Source organism: Rhineura floridana, chromosome 4, assembly GCF_030035675.1.
Source record: "Rhineura floridana isolate rRhiFlo1 chromosome 4, rRhiFlo1.hap2, whole genome shotgun sequence".
Classification (NCBI taxonomy): Eukaryota; Metazoa; Chordata; class Lepidosauria; order Squamata; family Rhineuridae; genus Rhineura; species Rhineura floridana.
In genome coordinates, this window is record NC_084483.1 from 70550615 (window position 1) to 70572757 (window position 22143).

Below are 22143 nucleotides of genomic sequence, written 5' to 3' on the forward strand. Positions count from 1 at the left end.
TTAAAAACAGCAAAACATCTTTATTAGTAATCACGTTTGATGCATAGTTTTTCCAATGTGAAAAGGTTTGGGGGTTGGGAGTAGGGTGAGACAGAAAGAGTCCTGCGCATGCTTTTAGGATACCAAAATGTGTTTATCATTATTTGCCTTGTACAGGGGGCAAACTTCACAGTGTAAAATGATAATGCAGAGTCTTTCATAAAAAATACCCTTCAAGCATTATCAAACAACCAGCAACTGTTCAGCAACAGTTTCAAGTATTCAAGTAGGATTTTTTTTGGCTGTGTAAGATTCATTCCCCCCCCCCCCAAACATAGGGTCCACTGACGTGTCCCAAGACGGACACTTATTTTTTTATTATGCTTAACAGTTCTAGTTGCAACTTCCCCTCTCAGAAGCAAACTAGTTTCTTACTACTATAGAAATAGAGTCTTGGGAGCCACATATTTCTTAATGATATGAAAACAAATAAACCTTAGAATAAATTATTCTGAGAGTAAAAAAGGGAAAATGTAGATTTCCACTCTTTCCAGATATAGGCAAGGAAGTAAGTGAAGAGAGTCCTTATCCATCATGGTTCGCATAGACTCCTTCACTGATAAGGAAGAATGCACGTTAGGATATAGTTTCTGGCTCGTCTGCTCAAATTTGCTGATGAACTTTGTCATTCACTGGCAACCATGTATTCATTGACCTGGCAAGTGCTACAGGATATCTGAACCAGTCACCAGTTCAAACCACTGCCTGAGTGCATCACTGAGCGTCTCTGGGAGGGCATTCACATCTCTGAGAATGATGTAGAAAGGAAAGGGAAATTCTTCCATGTATGACCTTATTTCTGGCAGTTCTCCTGGGCCTTTGAACACAGGTACTTTAATGTCCAAGATGGAATCCTGTGAATTAAAATGAAAAGTTGATAAGCACAGATACTGGACTACACAAATAACACTTCTTACTCCTGATTAGCACTCAGTTTATTCTGTTTTCAAACTAGTGGATTGTCACCTATGCAAAAACATTGTAAGAATATTTATAGAAGACTAAAAGGAGTAGTTTGAACCAAGAGAGAGAACAGCACTTGTTTTAGGGGTGTACAGATTCCTTTTGTTTTACAGCTTCTATTACTAATCCTCCATACATTGGTCTTTTTCAGACAAATACACCTTGCAGGTTGCCTTTTTATCTTGCTAGTGTCTGGACAGAAACTAGCACAGTAGGAACACTGAACACTAGCATTATGGCAAGCAATGTTAAAAGCAAAGATAGCTGTGGAACACTTCACGTTCCAGAGGCTTGCAACAGAGTCTAGACCTCCCATGGAGAAGGGTTTGAACCTTTCCTCATCAATGTGGGAGGTAAGACTTCCACTTAGGTATCAAAAAACTATTTTGCAGGAAAGGTAATCAGCAATTAACTCTGGAAGTTTTTAAACTTTAGGCAAATCCCCTTATAAGCAGGACAAGTGTTGAAGACAAGAACCAGAAATGTGTCCAAATTAAAGTAGATGTTTTTATTTATTTATTTATTATTTTATTTGTATCCTGCCCTTCCTCTCAGCAGGAGCCCAGGGCGGCATCTTCCCTTTAAATTTTCTCATAATATAGGATGCCTTGGAACTATTAATCCCCATGCTATTTAACATCTATATGAAGCTGCTGGGTGCTATCATCAGGAGTTTTGGAGTGAAGCATCTCAAAATGGCATCGTTTTCCCCAGGTAGCATGCCATCAGGTGGGTATTAGCACCACCTAGTGCCCAAAGGCAGGAATGCATGGGAGTCAAGACTTCTGATGCTCCTTCCACTGTGATCCCAGTCCATTCCTACCTTTGTCCTAGGTTGGATCCTTCTGCCTTAGGTCTCGTGAGTTCGCTCCTTTACTGTGTTCTCTATTTCTGTGTTCCTTTTTTTTGTTGTGTATTCTGTTCTCTCCCTTAGTTGCTTGTTATTAAAAAACAGGGTAGCCGTAAGACAACATTAAGGTTACCCAACCTGTTGGCTATCTCTCTGTGTAACTACAGGGTGGTCTTAAGACAATGGTAAAGGTTATGAAGCAACTCCCTAGACTCATGGATTAAGGCCATCAAGTTCAACCCCCTGCTCAATGCAGGAATCCAAATCAAAGCATTCTCGACAGATGGCTGTCCAGCTGCCTCTTGAATGCCTCCAGTGTCGGAGAGCCCACTACCTCTCTAGGTAATTGGTTCCATTGTTGTATGGCTCTAACAGTTAGAAAGCTTGTCCTGATGTTCAGTTGAAATCTGGCTTCCTGCAACTTGATCCCATTATTTTGTGTCCTGCACTCGGGGATGACCGAGAAGAGACAACCTCTGTATGACAACCCTTCATGTATTTGAAGTGTGCTATCATATCTCCCCTCAGTCTTCTCTTCTCCAGACTAAACATGCCCAGTTCTTCCAGTCTCTCCTCATAGGGCTTTGTTTCTAGTCCCCTGATCATCCTTGTTGCCCTCCTCTGAACCTGTTCCAGTTCGTCTGCATCCTTCTTGAAGTGCGGAGATCAGAACTGGACGCAGTACTCAAGATGAGGCCTAACCAGTGCTGAATAGAGAGGAACTAATACTTCATGTAATTTGGAAACTATACTCCTCTTAATGCAGCCTAATATAGCATTTGCCTTTTTTGCAGCCACATCGCACTGTTGGCTCATATGCAGCTTGTGATCAATGACAATTCCAAGGTCCTTCTCACATGTCCTATTGCTGAGCCAAGTATCCCCCATCTTATAACTGTGCATTTGGTTTCTTTTTCCTAAGTGTAGAACTTTGCATTTATCCCTGTTGAATTTCATTCTGTTGTTTTCAGCCCAATGCTCCAGCCTATCAAGGTCCCTTTGAATTTTGTTTCTGTCTTCCACGGTATTAGCTATGCCCCCCAATTTTGTATCATCTGCAAATTTGATAAGCATGCTCTGTACCTCCTCATCCAAGTCATTAATAAAAATGTTGAAGAGCACTGGGCCCAGGACTGTTCTTCTTCTGCCAGAAACTCCATAAGGAATTCAGACTGGGAATTTCTGAGGGCAATAGTCTCCGGGATGTTTCTTTCATTTTGAAATTCATCAGGTGGTGTAACCTTGCAACTGGTTTCCTCTTCAAAAAGGAATTTGAATTTTACCAGGTGACCATATGATGGCCAGTCAGCCATGTTTGCTGGAAACAGTAAGTTAGAGTTTACTCCACCATGGCATCTCCAGTGCATCTAGCCGTGCTGTTTTCAAGGTCGTCTTCTGCATCCTAGTCAGGCTTGATTGAATGTCCAAGGGGCCAATGAACCTTCTAGACCCAGTCTGGCAATTCACTGGTGCTTCTGAGAATGCTGTTTTTTTATAGGACACAATGGCCACCATCTTGGTTTGTGTGGTCTCATTTTAACATGCCTGACATGCCCCTACAAATCTACTTAACGCAGTCTAGTCGCACAGTGTTCTCCAAGAAAGTTAGGAATCATTTTGCCATGCCTCAAGCTTAACATATGGCACAGACATCTGTCTGCTCTTTACTTGGCTCATCCCCCTTGGGTACTCTGTTGACGAGTCTTCAAGCAGGAATGACTCCTCTAGTCTTCTGGGCCAGGTATCCCTACCCTTCCTTCAGGGCGGAGCATCTCAGCAGTGACATGGAATTGGAAGTGGTCCAGCTTCGCAGGCAACAAGTGAGTGGAGTGCAGACTCCATAACGAGGTCTTCCACCAATTGCTTGTAGGTTCAGTCCTCTGTCTGCGGATCTGTTCATTTTGATTCACAGCACTCAGCTTTCCCTGCTTCTTCACTAGTTGTCTCAAGATGCAAGCAGAGCTCAACCTTCTCTGGTAGTTTTTGCTCCTGGTGGGAGGGCTGAATTCCCATTTTGTATTGACCTCGCTAGCCACTGTGTTCAGTTCTCCTAAGTCTATCCATCATGGATTCAAGGGGGTTGCCAACAAGACCAGATCTTCTGTCCCAGGCAACCTTTCGGAGTCTGGTCATTTCAGCAATGGCAGTCAGGTTGTTGGGGGATTTCTTCCAGGGGGATCATCACTACAATCCTGTCCTCCAAGATCCAGATCTACCAGAGTTCATGGGTCACTCCTTCCAAGTGGTGTTCTCCTCAGGGGGTATGCTCTTCCTGGTTTGATGATGGGGTTGAAGCCTAACACTCTGTATCGGGAGGTTTTGGCCATCCCTTACATTTTGTCTCCAAGATAACCTTCAGTAAGTGGGCATCCCTTGGTCCTAATTCATTTCATTCCAACCCGTCTCATCCCGTGGAGAAGGCTGGGCATTCATTAGTTGTACGAGGGGCTCTCCAAGTTTACCTCGTTCGTATCAGGGTCATTCACTGGCCTGAGTCTCCATCTGTCTCTCTGGCATAAGAGTTACCAAGGCCTCATTACATCATGTTTCTTTCCACAAGGTCAGCAGCAGTCTTGGCATGGATAACTATGCCTAAACTGCGGTTTGTTCCATGACACTTGTTCTCCTTCAAGGTGCTCTTCCTCATGGCAATCTCCTCTGCCTGCAGAGTTTCTGATCTGGGAGCCTGATCCCTGCTCGTCACCTATGTGTGCTTCACAAGGACTCTTTAGTGCTAGGTACAGATCTGGCTTCTCCTCCTAAGATGCCCCCCACCTTCCATTGTAGCCAGGACATTGTCCTACCCTTCCTCATTCAAGCCATCCTCTTGAGAAAGCCTGGCATCCTCCAGATGTTAGTTGAGCCCTTAAGCTCTACCTAGCTAGGACTAGAGACATTTGCATGACAGAATCTCTATTCATATCCTTTCATCCGAAGACATGAGAGTTACCAGTCTGACGCTGCCACGTTGGCTAAGTGCCTGCATCATCTGGCCTCTTGGGTTCCTTAATGTTCTGGTGCCCCCAAACAGCACAGCTCATTCACCGAGGTCAGCGGCCTCTATGGCTGCCTTCGCAACAAGTGTTCCAATTGCAGATATCTGCAGAGCTGCGTCTTGGACTACTCCAAGTTCTTTCATTAGGCACCGCAGAGTGAACCTTTATACTTCTGATTGCAACAGGTACTGTCCTCCTTTTAGGCAGTCTGGGCCCACCCTACTGGGACAGCTGAGATGCTAGACAGATGTTTGGAGGCAGTGATGGGCCTTCATTGCCAGTTCATTTCCAGGCTCAATTTAAGGTGCTCATGCTAGTGTTTAAAGCCCTAGGTGACTTGGGCTCCAAATATCTGAGAGACTGTCTCTTTCCCTACAGATCCCCTCAGGTATTAAGGTTAATGGGGGGGGGGGGAAGGCTTCTTGGTAGTTCCGCCACCCTCGGAAGTTTGGGGGATGGTGGCCTAGGAGAGGGCATTCTCTGTGGCAGCCCCTAAATTGCAGAATTCTGTTCTTGCAGAGGTGCGCTGACACCTTTGCTGTTCGGCTAATGCTGAAGACACACTTCTTTAACTTGGCCTTTGGCACTTGAGATGTATGTTTTCAGGACCCACCCCATTCCTGTTGACTGCAATCTGTTTTGTTTTTAATATTAAATTTTAAACTGCTGTAACCTGCCCCCTGGGACCTGCTGGTGAAGAGTGAGTAACCACCACCACAAACATGCTTATTCCATCCAGTTAAAAGTGGTATGATTATCCCATTGTTCATTCACTCACCCGTGAATTAGGGTTGTCCAACACTACAAAAATGACAAAGATATTTGCATTCTGGACACATTGAACAGCTGCTGTGACACGCTCCTTGCCCTCAAGGAAAAGACCTCTTCCATCTGATACAATTAGGAGTAGCTGAGCAGTGTCTATTAAGAAAGGCATATTTTCAGCTTTAGCAAACAAATATTGAGAAAAAGAGACATATTCTAACCTCTTACCAAAGCTTTGTATTACTTTAATGTACAAACGGACAAGAAAGATGTTTTGATAAAAAAAATAAATACATTTCTTAATGGGATGTAAGCTTTACTCCCTAAAATGGGAGACAAAGTTAAAAATTGTTATGACAATCAATATTTATTAAAGCTCTGAGAATTAAAAAAAATGAAGCAGTGCTAACAGAAAGGCACGAAGAATTAAAACATTAATTTCTGAACTATGAGTTACAGCACAATCCTAACCATGTCTACTCAAGAGTAAGTCCTACTGGATTCAGTGGGGCTTATTCCCATGAATGTGGGGATAGGATTTCAGCCATATTTACTAAGAATTGCTGTTTGAATCAGTAGTATTCTTCATGCTTTTGATAAATTCAGTGCAGAAATAATTCTACTACCATGGCTAACTCATTAGTTTATAAAAGGAGGGGGAGACTCACCAGGGTTGATGTTTTGAGAGAACTGCTGTGCTGCAGCAAACATATTAGTTGAGGATTCTAGGAACTATAGAAAAGCAAGAGAATAAACTCATTAGCTATGAGCTAATAATTTCTTTTCTAAAACAGTGACACCGATTCTATGGAAATGAATGGGAATGCAGGCTGAGAACAGCAGCCTAAGTTTGTGAACTCCAATCTTAAAACCAATACTGTTGTCCCATTATCTCCTTAATTATTCTGAGGGCGCAACAAGCACATGAAAACCATTGCTTAACAGGACTGCACCAAATTTTTGTCACAACGTTTTATGAGTTCTCCTTGCTGACCCTTTTTCGCATTGTTTGCAGCTTCTTCTTTCCATAAGCTGCACCTTGAAGGAGAGCAAGTGTAATGGAACAAACCACATTTTTGTTTAATGGCATTAAACAAACAAAGGCTTCTTCTTGAAATGTTTCTAGCCAACAAGGGATCATACAGGCAGCATGAAATTGTCTCAATGCCAGTAAAAATGGGCCATATGATGTCATGAAGTGCAATCAGAGCAAGATCAGGAAGTATGGCCTTACTCTGAGAAGGCTTCCTGACAGTGTCAGATAGACAAATCAGAATGAGGGCAATTCACTTCAAATATGTAAACATTATGTATCCATTGTGCAGTGCTGTGACTGTATGTACATTCATTCTCTTTTGTTAGATGTGTATGTTTCTGTGAAAAATGGCCCCTCATTTTAGCTCTGCCCTGCTACTTAATACCACAATTTCATGGAGATCTTTCAAAGCAACTGTTCAATGTAAAAGAAGTGGTAGTGTCTTCTGTTTTGTACGTCGCTCAGCGTGGCTGGTTAATCCAGCCAGATGGGCGACTAATAAATCAAATAAATAAATAAATAAATAAATAGATAGCTGTCAGCCTAGGAGAGAGTTTACATATGTCTCATGTAAGTTATCATGCCATGTTGATAATTTGCAACAGCTTTCCTGCTATATTGATGATCTCTGTTGGAATGGTCTAGTTCTGGATAACTTGACAGCGGCACACTCATTATTAATTTAAGGCCTAACAATGTTTCCTAACAATGTTTAATTTAAATTCTGCAGCAGAACCCTGAGTGGTAGAGAATGCAGATGGGGGAGCATGAAAATGTGATCCCCCAGTGTCAAAAATTCCCTGCAAGTAAGAAACTAGCCCACCAGGGAAAAAGGTTTTAGATCCGCTCACTCCACACTATACTAGTTTCCCACTTTCAGGGAGCTTTTTATGTAAGGAATAATTTAGATGTACCAACAGTATGAAGTAGTACAATCGATTCTACCACCTCATTCCACTAGAGCTATAGACCAGGCTCATGACACTGCTGTTGGCAAGCAATATACCAGACTAGTGCAGAGAGAGTAATATTTTCTTTTTGTAACACTGTAAGGAGACAGAAGTATAAATAAAATGGGATAGAAAAGGGAAAAACTAACTTAAGAGCACCCCTAGCCTGGCTCAAGAATTATTTAAAAGAAAACTCAAAACCATCTTCTTCAAAATATTCAAGCACACATTTTTTCCAATGCATTTGTGACCCACTGAATTTCAGACAATTTCATCTCATTTCAGGTAACTGACAACACAGCATTAGGAACTTTTAATGAAAAAGGCAGCACATTTGTGTAGTACTGGAGATACCTGAGCTATCTTAGTTTTCTTTTGTTCAAATTTGCAGAGCTGAAGTATCCGGCTTCCTGATTGATCATTGAATTGTTCATGAAATGGATGTAGCAGCTGAACTGTCTCACCAAAACTGAAATAAAATGAACTGTGTGTTTTAAAATTGCACGCTGGCAAGAGGTATATTAATTTTTGTTATAGAAATCTTTAAGTCCAGGTTTTAAAATGTCCTTACCTGCACACAGCAATCTGCCCCGCTTCTAAGAGAGTCAAAGCATTTCCAATCACTGCCAGGGATTCATAAGCAAGCTGTAGAAAAGTTGAATAAACTTTGAGTCCACTGTATAGCTAAGCTTAATATGTAGAATTCAGCAAGGAAGAGTTAGCTAATTGCAAAAGTCTAAAACGAACTGTTGGTCTCACCTGAAAGGTGGTTTTCCCAGGTATCATGCAGTGGCACCATAACCCACCTGATGGCATGCTACCTGGGGAAAACTGCTTCATGCATTCTTCATACACTAAAAATGCATTGTGATATCTGATACTATCATAGAAACACCAAAGTAATTAGAACACAGATTTATATACCCCTGGGCTGCAGTTTGCCATTTGCCTACAACCTTTTGCTCTAGTTGATCAATTGCTAAACTCCCTGCGGCAGGGGTAGAGATGCATGCTCATCCATCATAATCCTATCATAAACCATAAGATAAATGCAGTCATCTGGAAAAACCCCTGTCCTTCTTGTTAGTCCTTGCCTTGAACTGGCATCTGGGTTAGCCCCCACCATGGCAAAAGGAGGGAAGCCAACATAGGCAGCTATATGGAAAGAGTGGAGGAAGAGGAAAAGCGATGAAGATGGGAAATTAATTGCAAGTCACAACTTGACTTCTTCATTATTTCTGTTTTACCTGTTTAGAGTGGTTGTCTACCATACTGGCTGAGTCATCAAGGGCCAAGCAAATTTGGTACTGTCTTTTGCTGGGCTTGGTCCTTCGTAACCAGATTTTATCCTTTCGGAACTGGCTGGCGACATATGGAATTACTTTGCGCATGTTCAGTCTTTTTCCTGTTCTATAATCACCTCTGGCAGATAGAAAGAAAATGCAAAATATTAACAGCACGGTCACTTTATTTTATTTATTAGATTTATTTATTATTTGATTTATATCCCCCAGCAGGAGCCCAGGTCTTCAAGCAAAAGCACTAAAAACCCTTTAAAACATCATAAAAACAGGCTTTAAAATACATTAAAACAAAACATCTTTAAAAACATTTCTTAAAAAAAACTTCAAAGACAACCTTTAAAAAAAGGTTAAAAAACATATTTTATAAAAAAGGTTTAAAAACATATTCAAAAGCAATTCCAACATAGACGCAGACTGGAATAAGGTCTCAACTTAAAAGGCTTGTTGAAAGAGGAAGGTCTTCAATAGGTGCCAAAAAGATAACAGAGTTGGCACCTGTCTAATATTTAAGGGGAGGGAATTCCACAGGGTAGGTGCCGCCACACAGATTTATATCCCACCCTAACCCAGGAAGGATTTAGAAAAAAAAAACTTGACAGGATGTCCAATTTAAAGTACTTTACATGAACTGGTAGATTATTATGAATAGTCAGAAACACACCTAGAAGTTTACTAATTGGGTTTTTAGGTTTCCAGATCCATTCACACACCTATATAATTGTCCTGATTTTTAGAGCAACCAAGCCAATGTGCATGTTTCTTATTTTGCATCATTTATTTTGGTTTCACATGACATGAGTGGGTCAAGGACACTGAATCCCTGCCTGCAACTTCTGCAAATCTTATTCAGCCATCTTTGTCTTTTGAGATTTCAGTAGGCATTGCCTGTAAGGGCTAGAAACTTCCTTTTAGGGAAAAAAACAAGCTGTTTAGATATCTTAATTCTGACCTTGCTATCAAATTATGGGTTGGATCCAAACCTGCACCCAATGGAGTTCTGGTTGTGCTAGGAGGAAAGAGAGAAGGTGATTTTTGCCAATTCCTCTTTCCCCTTGCAAGGCTGCTCTAGAGGGTCGGGCGTCTCCAGAGCAGCATGAGAGGCAGCATGGACAGCTGCAGAGGAATTGACAAAAATCAGATCCTTTTCCCCTTTCTCCAGCAAGCAGCCTCCATTGGATCCCAGTTTCCTTTGCGAATGGAAGGAGCTCTTCTGTTCATGGTGGAGCATCTGGATCCAACCCCATCTACCAGAGATGGGGAACCAATGAACCTCAACATATTGCTGAACTCCAGTTCCCTTCCGTCTCAACCAACGTGACCAATAGTCACGGATGATGGGAGTTTAGCCAAACACTATCTCGAAGGCCACTGGTTTGTCCATTCTTGACTATACTTTTTCTGCACATATAAAATCAAACCACAGACTTATACACCTGATGAAGTGGACTCATTCACAAAAGCTAATGCCATAATAAATTTGTTAGTTTTTTTAGTGGTACAACAGATTAATATGACTACACTTCTGGACATAGCAACCAGTGTCAAAATAGAATGAAATTAAGACATAGCATTTTAACTTGCCTAATACTATGTTGCCAATTATATGAAATGGGTGGAGAGGACTGAACAAACGTATTAATACAGCAGACATAATTGAATAGGCAGTCTAGGTTCATTTGGATTTCTTGCCATTGACTCCAATGGCATATGGACTACATATCCAATGATGACAATATGAAAAGGTAGTTCTGGGTTGGAAAGATTGCTTGGCTGCCAAATTGTTATGTACAGCGGCCAGGTCCCTGCTTTCAGTTTTACACAGACACAACATACTTCAATTTGGCTGCCTGAGTTGGCTCTAGTATAAGTCGGAGCTGCTCACAGAGCTGCTGTGAAAGAGGTGCAGTGAGGAGAAGATATCTCTGCCACATCTCTGCTGCTGCCTTTTCCTGTAAGACACAAAATAACCCCCACAAAATTCATTAGTAAAGAGCGAAAAGCCCAGGGCCTTTAGGGAAGAAAATATTGTGCAGAATCTCCAATGTGAAGTACAAATTTGCCTGTCATTTAAAGTAACATTGCACCTTTTGCAGTTACAGATCCAAGGTGACAATTGTCCAACTACTGAGTTGTGCTCTCATCAATACATTGTACAGACCATAACACTACACTGGTGGACATTTTATTATGGGCTATCACACCAACATTGGTTTTCAGTTTCATATTACTTAATCAAGGAGTTACATGAAACCCATGTGGGTTTGTTTTTATGATGCTGTGCATTTCTCTGGATGTCCTCAGCTGGAGTCATACTACATTCCACTTGTGCATCAGTTGATTCAGACATTCCTGGATTTAATCCATTGTCTGTTAAGTCATTCATGTAATGTACCACATCTGAGCTGTCAGTTGCATTCCCTGTAAGAGTCCAGAAACTGAAACTTGTCATGGCATCCAAGTATCCATGCAAGATAGGATGTTCTGTAGAAGGAAATTTTAGAGAGGGGCACTGTATGTTCACAGTGAAAATCTCATGGATGAGAGTTTACTGTGACGGTCAACATTATAGTACTTGTTCCAGGTTTACTAGCTTGGTAGATTACTATGACATGATGCTTATGAAGGAGGAAATCCCAGTAGCTGTTCAAACATGAAATTCTCCCTCCCTATGGCAATGAAACCTGCATTGGACTTGACCTTCTAACATGCTGCTTAATTGTCATGTGGTGAGCAGAAAAAACACACCCATTTGAAAAATCTCCCTGCATCCTTGCTGTTCATCCTGCCACCACCCTGCTTGGAGTACAGTTTTCTTTTTGGAGTGTGGGGAGGTAGCTAGTGGGAGCAGCAGGATCTGGAAAGGATGAGAGTGGGCATTTTCCAAGCCTCCTGTTTTGGTTCAGAAAAATGATCTAAGCATTCCCAATGTTGGGGGAGGGCAGTGGCAAAGAGCTTGTATCAATTCTGACTTCAAACAGAGAGAGAGAGCTTTCAGAAAGTCACCCAACTTTATTTTTTAATTCGATTAAAAGTCCAGTAAACTTGAAGCAGCTATAAAATGGCCAAACATAACTTTCTCTCAAGAATCCACACAGTACATTCCTAAAGTAAAAACAATTTTAAACATTCCATATACATGATACCACCAAATAGGAACATATCCCTCTACAAATACTTCAGGGCAGATCTTGCAAAGGATTTACTGGGACTATAATCTTTTCTGTACAGAAATCCCTTTCACAAGTACAAAACCAAAATAATTCAGGATACATCAACTGCAAATATTACTATAACAAACTTTTTATAATTCTCACAAGACCTTTCAGTTTATCCTCATCTTAACCTCATTGCTATGAACTTTTACAATTATAACTTCCAACCATGTATTGTAGAAGATTATCAGGATCTACAAGTATGTTTCTTACTCTGTAAGTACCAGCACCCAGTATTTGACATGCCTTCGGAAAAAAGGTTTTAATTTTTCATTCCATCCCTCTCTTTTTTTTAAAGCATGATGCAAATGTATATCTTGGATTAAACAATTCACTGACCTCAGCAGTGTTTCCAGTTTGCCAAGCTTCCAGTTGCTTTTCTAGTTCTTGTCTTAGCTCTTCAGGATTCTTAACAATGCACTTGAACGTAACAAATTGAAATTGGGATCAAGTAACATGGACAAATACTTTGAAATGACATATCGTTAACATAACCAGCATACCCCCAAAAGCAAACAATTATTTTAAATTTAGTAACACCCTTGCAATTTTAGAATAATATCATAGTGTTCTGGACCACTGGATGGCAACAATTAAGGAGAGTTAATTTTTCTAAATAATTTACTTTCCTATATATAGGGAAAATAACTATATACACTGTATACTACAAAGTGCATTTATCCCTTCTCCAAACTATATGACCTAAAATGAATCTGATTTATCTTCTCATATGCTAGGGATGGGAAAAACAGAAATCCTCACATCCAGCTGCAAGTATTCAACTGAAAATATCTCAATGATGGATGTGTTTTTTAGATTACTATCCCCATCCAATGAGGAAAGCTACACGCAAATGTAGGGGAGTTCCGGTTTGACGTTAATTGCTATCTTCTCAGCTTCGGTTTGTTTCTCTTTTAATTTATTTTTACATAATTTTTACTTGGGCAGATTTTATCTTACTTTGGCTAAACTTTTCCTTAGTCTACAAGGAACATCTGATCGTTAACGACCCCGTTTTACTGCAGTTAATCCTTGTTTTATGGCTCCTCTCACTCCGTGGAATTATAAATCTTAAAAACCTTCAAAGAACTTTAAAACTCTCAAGCTTTGACAGCCCATTAACCTCTTAGTCTTATAATCTCTAATTAGTGTGATTTATACAGCCACTTGAATGGAACGAAGCAACTTTGTAGACCCCAACATACAAGAACCTAGCCACCAAAATTGCCTCCTCCAACTCTGGCAAGCTCTATATATTTCATTAACCTACACTTTATGCTCTTATAACAGCCTAAGCAGAAGCCTCTTTTACCCCCTGGAAGCTTACTCAATGGATAATATAACACCAAGTTTATGACAATCCAAAATTACAAACTTCTTCCTGCCTTTACAAGGTTCATCCCCCGAACTCACGCAGCTATCCTTAAAGCCACAAGCAAACATCGAGCAAATTATAGCACATGATTGGACGCTGCAACACCTTTACATGGATAATTCTTTCATGAAATCATCTATGGGTAAATCTTTGGCAGACGAGCTACAAGATGCTGGTTTTAATAATGCGTCAATCCTATACAATTCAACGACTCCATCTTCTTTCCTAACAATTGACTCCTTAAGTTTGACTAATGGGCTGATAACCCCCCCTAGTGAATTGAGAAAGGAACAGCCTTCTCCAGCACGGATTACAACACAGACAGAGCACTCAGCTCTACTAGATGAATTGAAGCTTGTGAAAACATTTATCTCTGAAACAAATCAATTACTTACCACACTAGTGCAGTCGTTTCGCTCATTGACTTCCTTACCAAAAGACAATCAAATTACTTCTGTCACCTCTATAGGATCACAAACCCAGAAGAATGAAACCATAAAAAATCCAACAAAATCAAATCAAACTAAGAAACCAAAAAATATTAAGAACCCCATAAAGGTTAACTCAAACAAGCTGAATTATAAACCACTTTTTAAAATACTGGACTCTCAAAAGGCGCCAGCACCTTCCAACCAAGTGCCTACGAAGAACAGGAAAATTCCTTGTCACTCAAACTTGGACCACTCTGAAGCAAACCTCCCGATACAACTATCAAGTACTCATCACGAAAAGATTGCGCCTTCTTCCACGCCCCCCCCTGAACTTCAATCTTCATACTCTCAACTAATTAAACGCAGCACAAGACGCAATTTATTATCTTTGCAATCTCTAGTTCTCCAATCTGATAAAGTGGCTATTTCTTATAAAGCCATAACAAATGAGCGCCGCTATTCTTTACCAAACATCCCTTTTATGGACGTCGTCATAGGTAAAGCTTTGGGTGTCTTTAAACGCAGGAACTTCATTAGATCTATGAAAATTCTTCCTTACACCCCATATGAATGGCACGTAATCGTTACATGCCACTCCTGTGCTGTTGTCACTCAACTCCTGCAATCAAGATATGTGCTGGATAAAATGGGTTTCTCTGTCCAAAGATATTACATAGACTTATCTCCCCCCAGCCCACTGGAATTACCCTACTCTTATCTACCATCTAGTAGCGTGGTATCACTTAACACCAACTCCAGTGTACCTCTGAATATCTCATTTCATAATGATTCTGCATTTAATGCATCTAACCATCAGGAGAAGGCGGCACATTTACATACTCCAGTGATATTTGCACAAGCGCTGGAACCCAAAGAAACCCAACTTGAGGAGCTGTATGCCTCACTACCGTCACCAGAGCGTGAGTCCTTAATTAATAGGTTCTTAAGTTTCATCCACCGACTCAGAATGACGCCTCAAATCAAAAACTCAATAGAAACATCTTCCTCCTATAAAAAGCCAGCCCAATTAAGACAAATCCCATCTGATGGTAGCGAAATACTCTCAAATGTAAATTTTCCCTCGTGCATCGTGGAAGACACGACAAAACCAAAAGATATTCGACGCAAAGCATCTAAGCGTCAGACTGAAAAAACCAACCCAATAATCGAAACATCTACTTCCAACTCTAGACTCCACTCACGTAACAAAAATGGAGCAATCTTTATCGACGACACAGACTCATTAAACCAAATAACACAGCTAAATTGACATCTCCACAAACCCCCCCAAAATGTGAATTTTTTCCCACTCAATGCCAATCCTATACCTGCAACGACTCATAAACCCCTAACTGTCCTTTCGTGGAACATCGCAGGCTGGAATGCCAAATCAAACGACCAAGATTGGAAGAGTTATCTCTCCAGACACGACATCATCTATCTTCAAGAAACCTGGATAACTCACAAGCCATATTTAAATGGCTTTTTCACCTTATATTCACCAGCCCAACCTGTAACAAAAGGCAGAGCAAAAGGGGGCATGGTGATCTTTATTTCTACGTCTTTGGCTGTAAAACTGCTTCAACTCCAAAATCTGGATACCCTAGCGATGGCAGCCTTAATATCGGTTGGGAAGACTTCTATATTGCTTGTAAATGTATATATCCCTCCCTCGCGAACGTACGCCAATACAGAACAATACTGGGAAAAATTAGATCATTATTCGTTAGATCTTGAGACGGCCCACCCCCAAGCTCATTTGTTATTAATGGGAGACTTCAACGCGAGGATAGGCCCAAACCACCACACCTTGTTTGCCTCTAAATTGTGGCACGGTGAGGTATGCGATCAATCAGCTTTTTCCCTTGATAGACAATCGAAAGATACTATAATAAACCGTGGAGAAATATGTTTAATTCGCTTTGCTATCTCTCATCACCTGACTATTCTAAACGGCCTTGAAAAGCTAGACACCTGTGCCGAATATACATTTTTATCCCAAATAGGCAGCAGCGTAATCGATTACGTGTTGACCTCAGCATCCTTTCTTCCCTCTATAGAAAATTTTTCCATTGGCACAAAACTAAATAGCGATCACCTCCCTCTAAATTTCTCATGTCTAGTCTACGAGAGTTTTCGCCTAACAGCCATCGATAAGCTATTATAATTCTCAATACAAGCGATACCCATGGACGGACTCGCTTGCCGTAATGATAGAATCCTTTCTATCGTCCTCAAAAGCTATGGATATCAGGGCTCACTTAATGAACTCAGAGTCCTCTGAAGAACAGCTTAACCTATACGTATCCCTTACAGACCAAATAGACAAAAAAATGAGATCAGCGTATGTAGGATCTGAAGTGTCTAGAAACAGTGGCCCTAAATGGTTTGACAAAGATTGTCTGTCGCTTAAACGTAAATTAGCGCAAATCTACCTTTATTACCGCCACCAAAAATTAAACCAACTCCCTTCAATTTATTACCAAATTAAACGAAAATATAAAACAACGTTAAAAATTAAAAAAAAACAATGCAAAGAGAGAGGAATGGAATAATCTAATTAGAGCATCAAGGACAAAAAATTCCAAAAAGTTTTGGTCTATAATTACGAAAGCTTTCAGACCCTCCCGTCCAGTATTCTGTAATATCTCCTCGTATACATGGGAAAGCTATTTCTCGACCTTATTTAAAAACGCCCCCCCCAGAGTACCTAACATTTCCTTTTCCCTAGATATGCAGTCACTCACATCCTGGCCACCAGTTGACCCAATTGAAATCAAGACCTTAATCGCTGGATTAAAATCTGGCAAAGCCCCTGGGTCTGACAACATTCTCCCCGAACTCTTAACAAATTTTCCAGATTGGTGGGCCCCTTTACTAGCAAAATTCTTCACCAGCCTCAATGACTCAGGCATTTTCCCATCTTCATGGCAGGAGGCTATTGTTATCCCTATTTTTAAAAAAGGCAATAGAGAGGATCCATCTAACTATCGACCAATAAGCCTCCTACCAGTAATAGCCAAGCTCTACGCGTCATATCTGAAAGAAAAGCTCCAGCAATGGATGAACGAACAAAATATACTTGGCAAGGAACAAGTAGGATTCAGAAAAGGCTCTTCGAGCCTGGACCACTGCTTGATTCTACAACACCTAGCTGAAAAATATAGTAAACAAAAGGGAAATGGACTATTTGTTGCCTTTATAGACTTAAAAGGCGGCATTTGATTCAATCCCCCGCGATATTCTTTGGGCAAAATTATCCAACTCTTCAATTGATAAAAGACTTTTGTTTCTGATTTTCCAGCTTCACCAACAAACTTCCTTGCGTATCCGTTGTGGAAAAGAGGGAGGGCTATCAAATTCTATTCCCACTGAAAAAGGGGTCAGACAAGGTTGCATACTCGCGCCGTTCCTTTTTAACCTGTTCCTAAATGATCTGAACGAAAGCTGCCTTTCCCGCGATTTTCATTCCCCTAAGCTAGCAGATGTGCGATGTCCCCTCTTACTTTATGCTGACGACGCCGTGCTCCTTTCATTGTCAAAAGTAGGTTTAAAACGCACTTTAAAGGCTTTTATGTCGTACTGTGCAGTGAATCATCTAAAAATCAACTTTGACAAAACAAAAATTATGGTTTTCTCCAAGCGAATAGGTACTCCACTTTGGATTGTAAATAATCATTCTATAGAACAAGTCTCACATTACAAATATCTTGGAATAAATTTCCATTCCTCAAAGAATTGGGCTTTCCATATAAAAACAACCTTAAGGCAAATAAAGTATTCCCTAAATAGTTTGATTTGATTTTTCTATTATAAAGGAGGGCAATTTATCCCTGCGATTTTGCAAATATTTAAAAGTAAAATTATCCCACAAATTCTATACGGAGCCCCAATTTGGATTCACTCCTGGGACCCCTCAATTGAAGTAATTCTATCTTCCTTCTTAAGACGTTTATTAGGAGTTCCCAGATGCGTGCCCTCGGCGGCTCTCAGATTGGAATGCGGTTTTCTATCAATGGAATGTCAGGCTTGGCTGACAACCGTTAACTACTGGGTTAGAATTTCATCCGAATCCACGCCCAATCTAATAACTCTACTCTGGAATGACAATTGCCATTCCAAATGGAATTCCAAACTGGAATCGAAATTACGCCATATAGGCCTCTCAAATGAGTATTTAAGATCTCAACCTCCTAAAGACGCATTAACAATAATCCGCTCAAGAATCAAGGACATCGATTATCAGATAACATTTACCCAAGCGTCTAAAAGATGTTCTCCACTATATCTGAATTTGAATCTCCCCCCTGAAAAATTAAGTATATACTTAGATCACCTCACAATCCCCAAATTTTGACAAGCGTTTTCAAAAGCAAGATTCAATGTTCTATACTCAGCGATTCTCGAAGGGAGGTTCAAGGGGATCTCATATGAACAACGCATATGCCCTTGTGGTATAGATATAGAAACTCTCTCCCATAGTCTTTTTGCTTGTCCCCTGTATTCACAACTTCGATCCAAATATCTCAAAGATCTACTGCTAAAAATTTCCCATAAGTCTCCAGAAGCATCAGTTGCATACCTACTATCTGGTACTGATAAACAAAACACCATGCAAGTTGCTAAATATATTTATGCAATCCAACCGAAACGTAACGGCCTCTCCCAGCACTAATCTTCAAATTCTGTTAACAACAGCCTTCCTAAAGTTATATTATATGCTCATCATTATGTACTATCTTTCTTTTGTATCACCCTCTCCTATGGGTCTATCGACTGTAAATAAAGATTTGATTTGATTTACACGCAAATGTAGGTTTCTGTAGCAATATACCCTGGTGGATCTGCAGAGAGTGTGGGGACCCCAAACTCTGGCTTCCCAGCCCTCCAAATAAGTGATCTGCATTGTCAAAGCTGAGAGTGCTGACCCTGTCATAGACAGTCACATCTTCAGGCAGCTCATTGCTACACATATATTTTAAGGCCGCAAGATTCAAATTGTACTTATACAAGCCATCTAATGTAGAGGAATCTTGCCAGCATGGCATAGTGGCTAGAGTGTCAGACTAGGACCTAGGAGGCCAAGGTTTAATTCCCCACTCAGCCATGAAGCTCACGTGACAATGGGTCAATCACTGTATCTCAGCCTAACCTACCTCACAGGGTTGTTGTGAGGATAAAATGGGGAGGGGGAGGAGGAGAACCATGTATGCCACCTTGAGCATTCTGGGGAAAAGGTGGGATATAAATGTAATTAATAATAATAATAAAAAAAGTAATGTAGATCAAATGTATAACCTCTTCGTCCCTAAGTTCAGTCAACTGATATCCCTATCATATATATGTGGAGATCTTTCCTTAATGGAACCCAAATGTTGATTCAGTGCAAGAAATAATTTGGGACAAACTGCATTTACAAAAGCACTGTAACCAGGAAAAATTCAGATTCATCAACTTTAAATCATCTACTGTACATCAATTAGCATATTCCTTTTGTTTAATAATGCACTTGGTAATATACCTGGATAGTTGTATCCTTCAGGAACTGATAGGCGGTATGTATGGTAGAGTTTTTGTTTCTGTCTGGCTGTACTTCTGATTGTGATTTGTCTGCTCCACGCTCTTCATCATCTTCAGAACTGAGAACTTGGCTGTCCAACTCTACCTCCTCAGACCCTACACCTGAATAAATACATGCTTGCTTCACACATTTTTAGAATCATTAGCAATCACACTAGTAGCCCTTTTCAAAGATTTGCCCTTCATGTGACTACAATCGTGTGAGGGGAAAACAGGGGCTCTGCTTGCTGGCCTGCCATTCCCGGCCTCACATGAGGGTGGGGTAAGGTCTGAAGCAGAGAGCCTGCTATAGATACACAGACTGTGCGATTTAAAACCCTGCATGATCAGAGCTCTAAATCACATATGGCATGCAGAGCAGGTTCCTGGCAGCAGACCTCCCTTCCCTGCAACATGGGGACAGTCAGGGCCAGAGCACACAGCAAATGTCCAAAAAGGACTACTGTCTTCATTGAAACCAAGAAATGGTTCCTGAAGAATACGCTTAAGATAACAAGCTGGCAATTTACCAGATTTAGAAGCACCAGATGTCTTTACTTCTGGATTCAGTTTCTCTGTCTCAACGGCTCTAAGATCCTCAGCATTCTGAGCTTCTGTTTCCATAGCTACATCTTCAGCAATTGGTTCTTCATTGTCTTCCATAGTGGGCATGATCGGTTTTTGTTGTTCTTCACTAGCTACATCTGGCGGAAACAGAGACAAAATCAATCAAAATTGTGGAACTGTGTGATGTTCTCCCATATCACCATATTGACAGTCATAAATATCAGGTTTGACTTGATATCTGAAGCACTTCAAAGGGGGAAAAAGGCAATTCAAATAGTGAGATAAGTAGTATAAGATGTAGTGGCGACTGGTGGCTCCACATCAGTGGGGCAGTGGAATCCACTCCGACTCTAAGTCTGAACTTTAAAGGAGCTGTCCAAGGCACAGCATCGTAGTCAGCTCCTTGGAAGTTCACACTAAAACCCGGAACAGATCCCCTGCCCCAATGACACGGAGCCACCAGCTGCCACTGATAATATGTGGCATTTATATAGCTCTTGGGAGTTTTCAAAGGGCTTCAAAAACATTATCTTGTACTCTTTACCATCACCAAGTAGAGTCACAGTATTACTATCCCCATATTGCTAAGAGAAGGGAAGTGCAGTGTGCCTAAAGACACTTAGTGCAGCCACGGCTGAGGCAAACTTCAAATTAGGGACTTTCCGATTCTTCACTCCACCTTCTAGTCATAATGCTAGGAGATATGTACAATGAGATAAATGAAGAATTTATGGAAACTACAATCTCTTTTTGAATGCAAATTAAAGAAAAAAGGGAGAAGAAAAAAATCACAAGAAAAAACAACTCAGCTCATATTAATAATACTTTAAACATCAGCACAACCATCTTAGTTTACACATACAGATTGATATATGCCATCCCAATATCCAAACAGGTATCAAAGCAAAGTTGGTGTTTATAAAATCTACATTCTAACATAGCAAAGGCATTAAGGTCTTCAGACCATTGTGTAATAGATGGTGGGTATTTATCCTTCCAGGCTCAAAGTATAACTCTTCTAGCAACCATAGGGGCCCATGAAACACATTTTTGTTTTGTTGCCGGTAATCCCCATACCAGAAGACTATAATGTAAAAGCACATGAATATCTGCAAATATCAAGGATTTCACCAATACAACGTTGATACAGGCAACTTCTGACCAAAAAGAAAATATCACAGGACGTGCCCACATCATATGCCTCAGAGATGCATTTTTGGAAACTATCACCAGGGCTGTGGAGTCGGTATGTCAAACCTTCGACTCCGACTCCTCTATTTTTCTACTGTCTGACTCCGACTCCTTCATAAATGGCAAATGTATATTAATGTATTGATATTAAATCCCCACTGGCTATAGTATACAGCCACTCTCGTGGCTGTATAATAAATTAATATTAATATCAAAATATTAATTTTATTTTGAAGTCGGAGTCAGTACACTTAGTTCATACAAACACTACCCTGGTTAAGCTCCCTTAATATGCATTCGTTTTGTTGCCTTTTTCATCCTGTCAAGAGGATTTAACCACACATCTGCACTTGAGGCATACTAGAATGCTCATGTATGAAAGGTACAATCATTTCAGACCTCATCACAAAAGGGACTACACTTTTCACAGAGAACAAATCAATTAGCTCTAATGTAGAAATCTGCAAGTTACCTCACCGACAGAGGCAGAAATTTCATGATCAATCGTAAGATCTCGGTATATGCCCTTGAAGAAACAGGCAGGTTTGACAGAAATCTACACTGACCATAAAAATGTTTAGTTTTAAAAACTACAGTTAAGAGGCACCATGGTAGTATTCAGTGGGCGCCTAATCACAAAAGATACTATCTTTACTAACTTTAAAGCAATTCAGCTGCCATCTCGAACAAGGCATTACTGTACAAGAAACCTCTGGGCCATAGTCTCCTGAATGGTTGAATATATTACAAAGCTAGAAAATATCTCAATAGGATTTTTTTTAAAAATGCTCTAATTTGTTTTAGAGCTACATGACTGACTTAAGACAGGCATCAGCCTGTTTATGTGGAGAAATAAAATATGGCTGTCTCCTGAGCTCAATGCACTAAGTTGTAAAGAATTATGA

The 22143-nt window shown here is 40.5% G+C and overlaps 1 protein-coding gene across 3 annotated transcripts in view; it reads right to left on the bottom strand.

The window, feature by feature from the left end:
* The window catches only part of MDN1 (midasin AAA ATPase 1), a 174778-nt gene continuing 152635 nt past the window's right edge, over positions 1 to 22143 (bottom strand). For all 3 annotated transcript variants that reach the window (XM_061623331.1, XM_061623330.1, XM_061623332.1), the window contains exons 93-102: positions 20011 to 20184; positions 19443 to 19603; positions 12455 to 12535; positions 10737 to 10852; positions 8847 to 9021; positions 8171 to 8244; positions 7954 to 8068; positions 6282 to 6345; positions 5627 to 5769; positions 1 to 893 (exon numbers count right to left, since the gene is read on the bottom strand). In XM_061623331.1, coding sequence (XP_061479315.1) covers positions 705 to 893; positions 5627 to 5769; positions 6282 to 6345; positions 7954 to 8068; positions 8171 to 8244; positions 8847 to 9021; positions 10737 to 10852; positions 12455 to 12535; positions 19443 to 19603; positions 20011 to 20184 — 1292 coding nt within the window. In that variant the 3' untranslated portion in view covers positions 1 to 704. The remainder of the gene's footprint in view (positions 894 to 5626; positions 5770 to 6281; positions 6346 to 7953; positions 8069 to 8170; positions 8245 to 8846; positions 9022 to 10736; positions 10853 to 12454; positions 12536 to 19442; positions 19604 to 20010; positions 20185 to 22143) is intronic.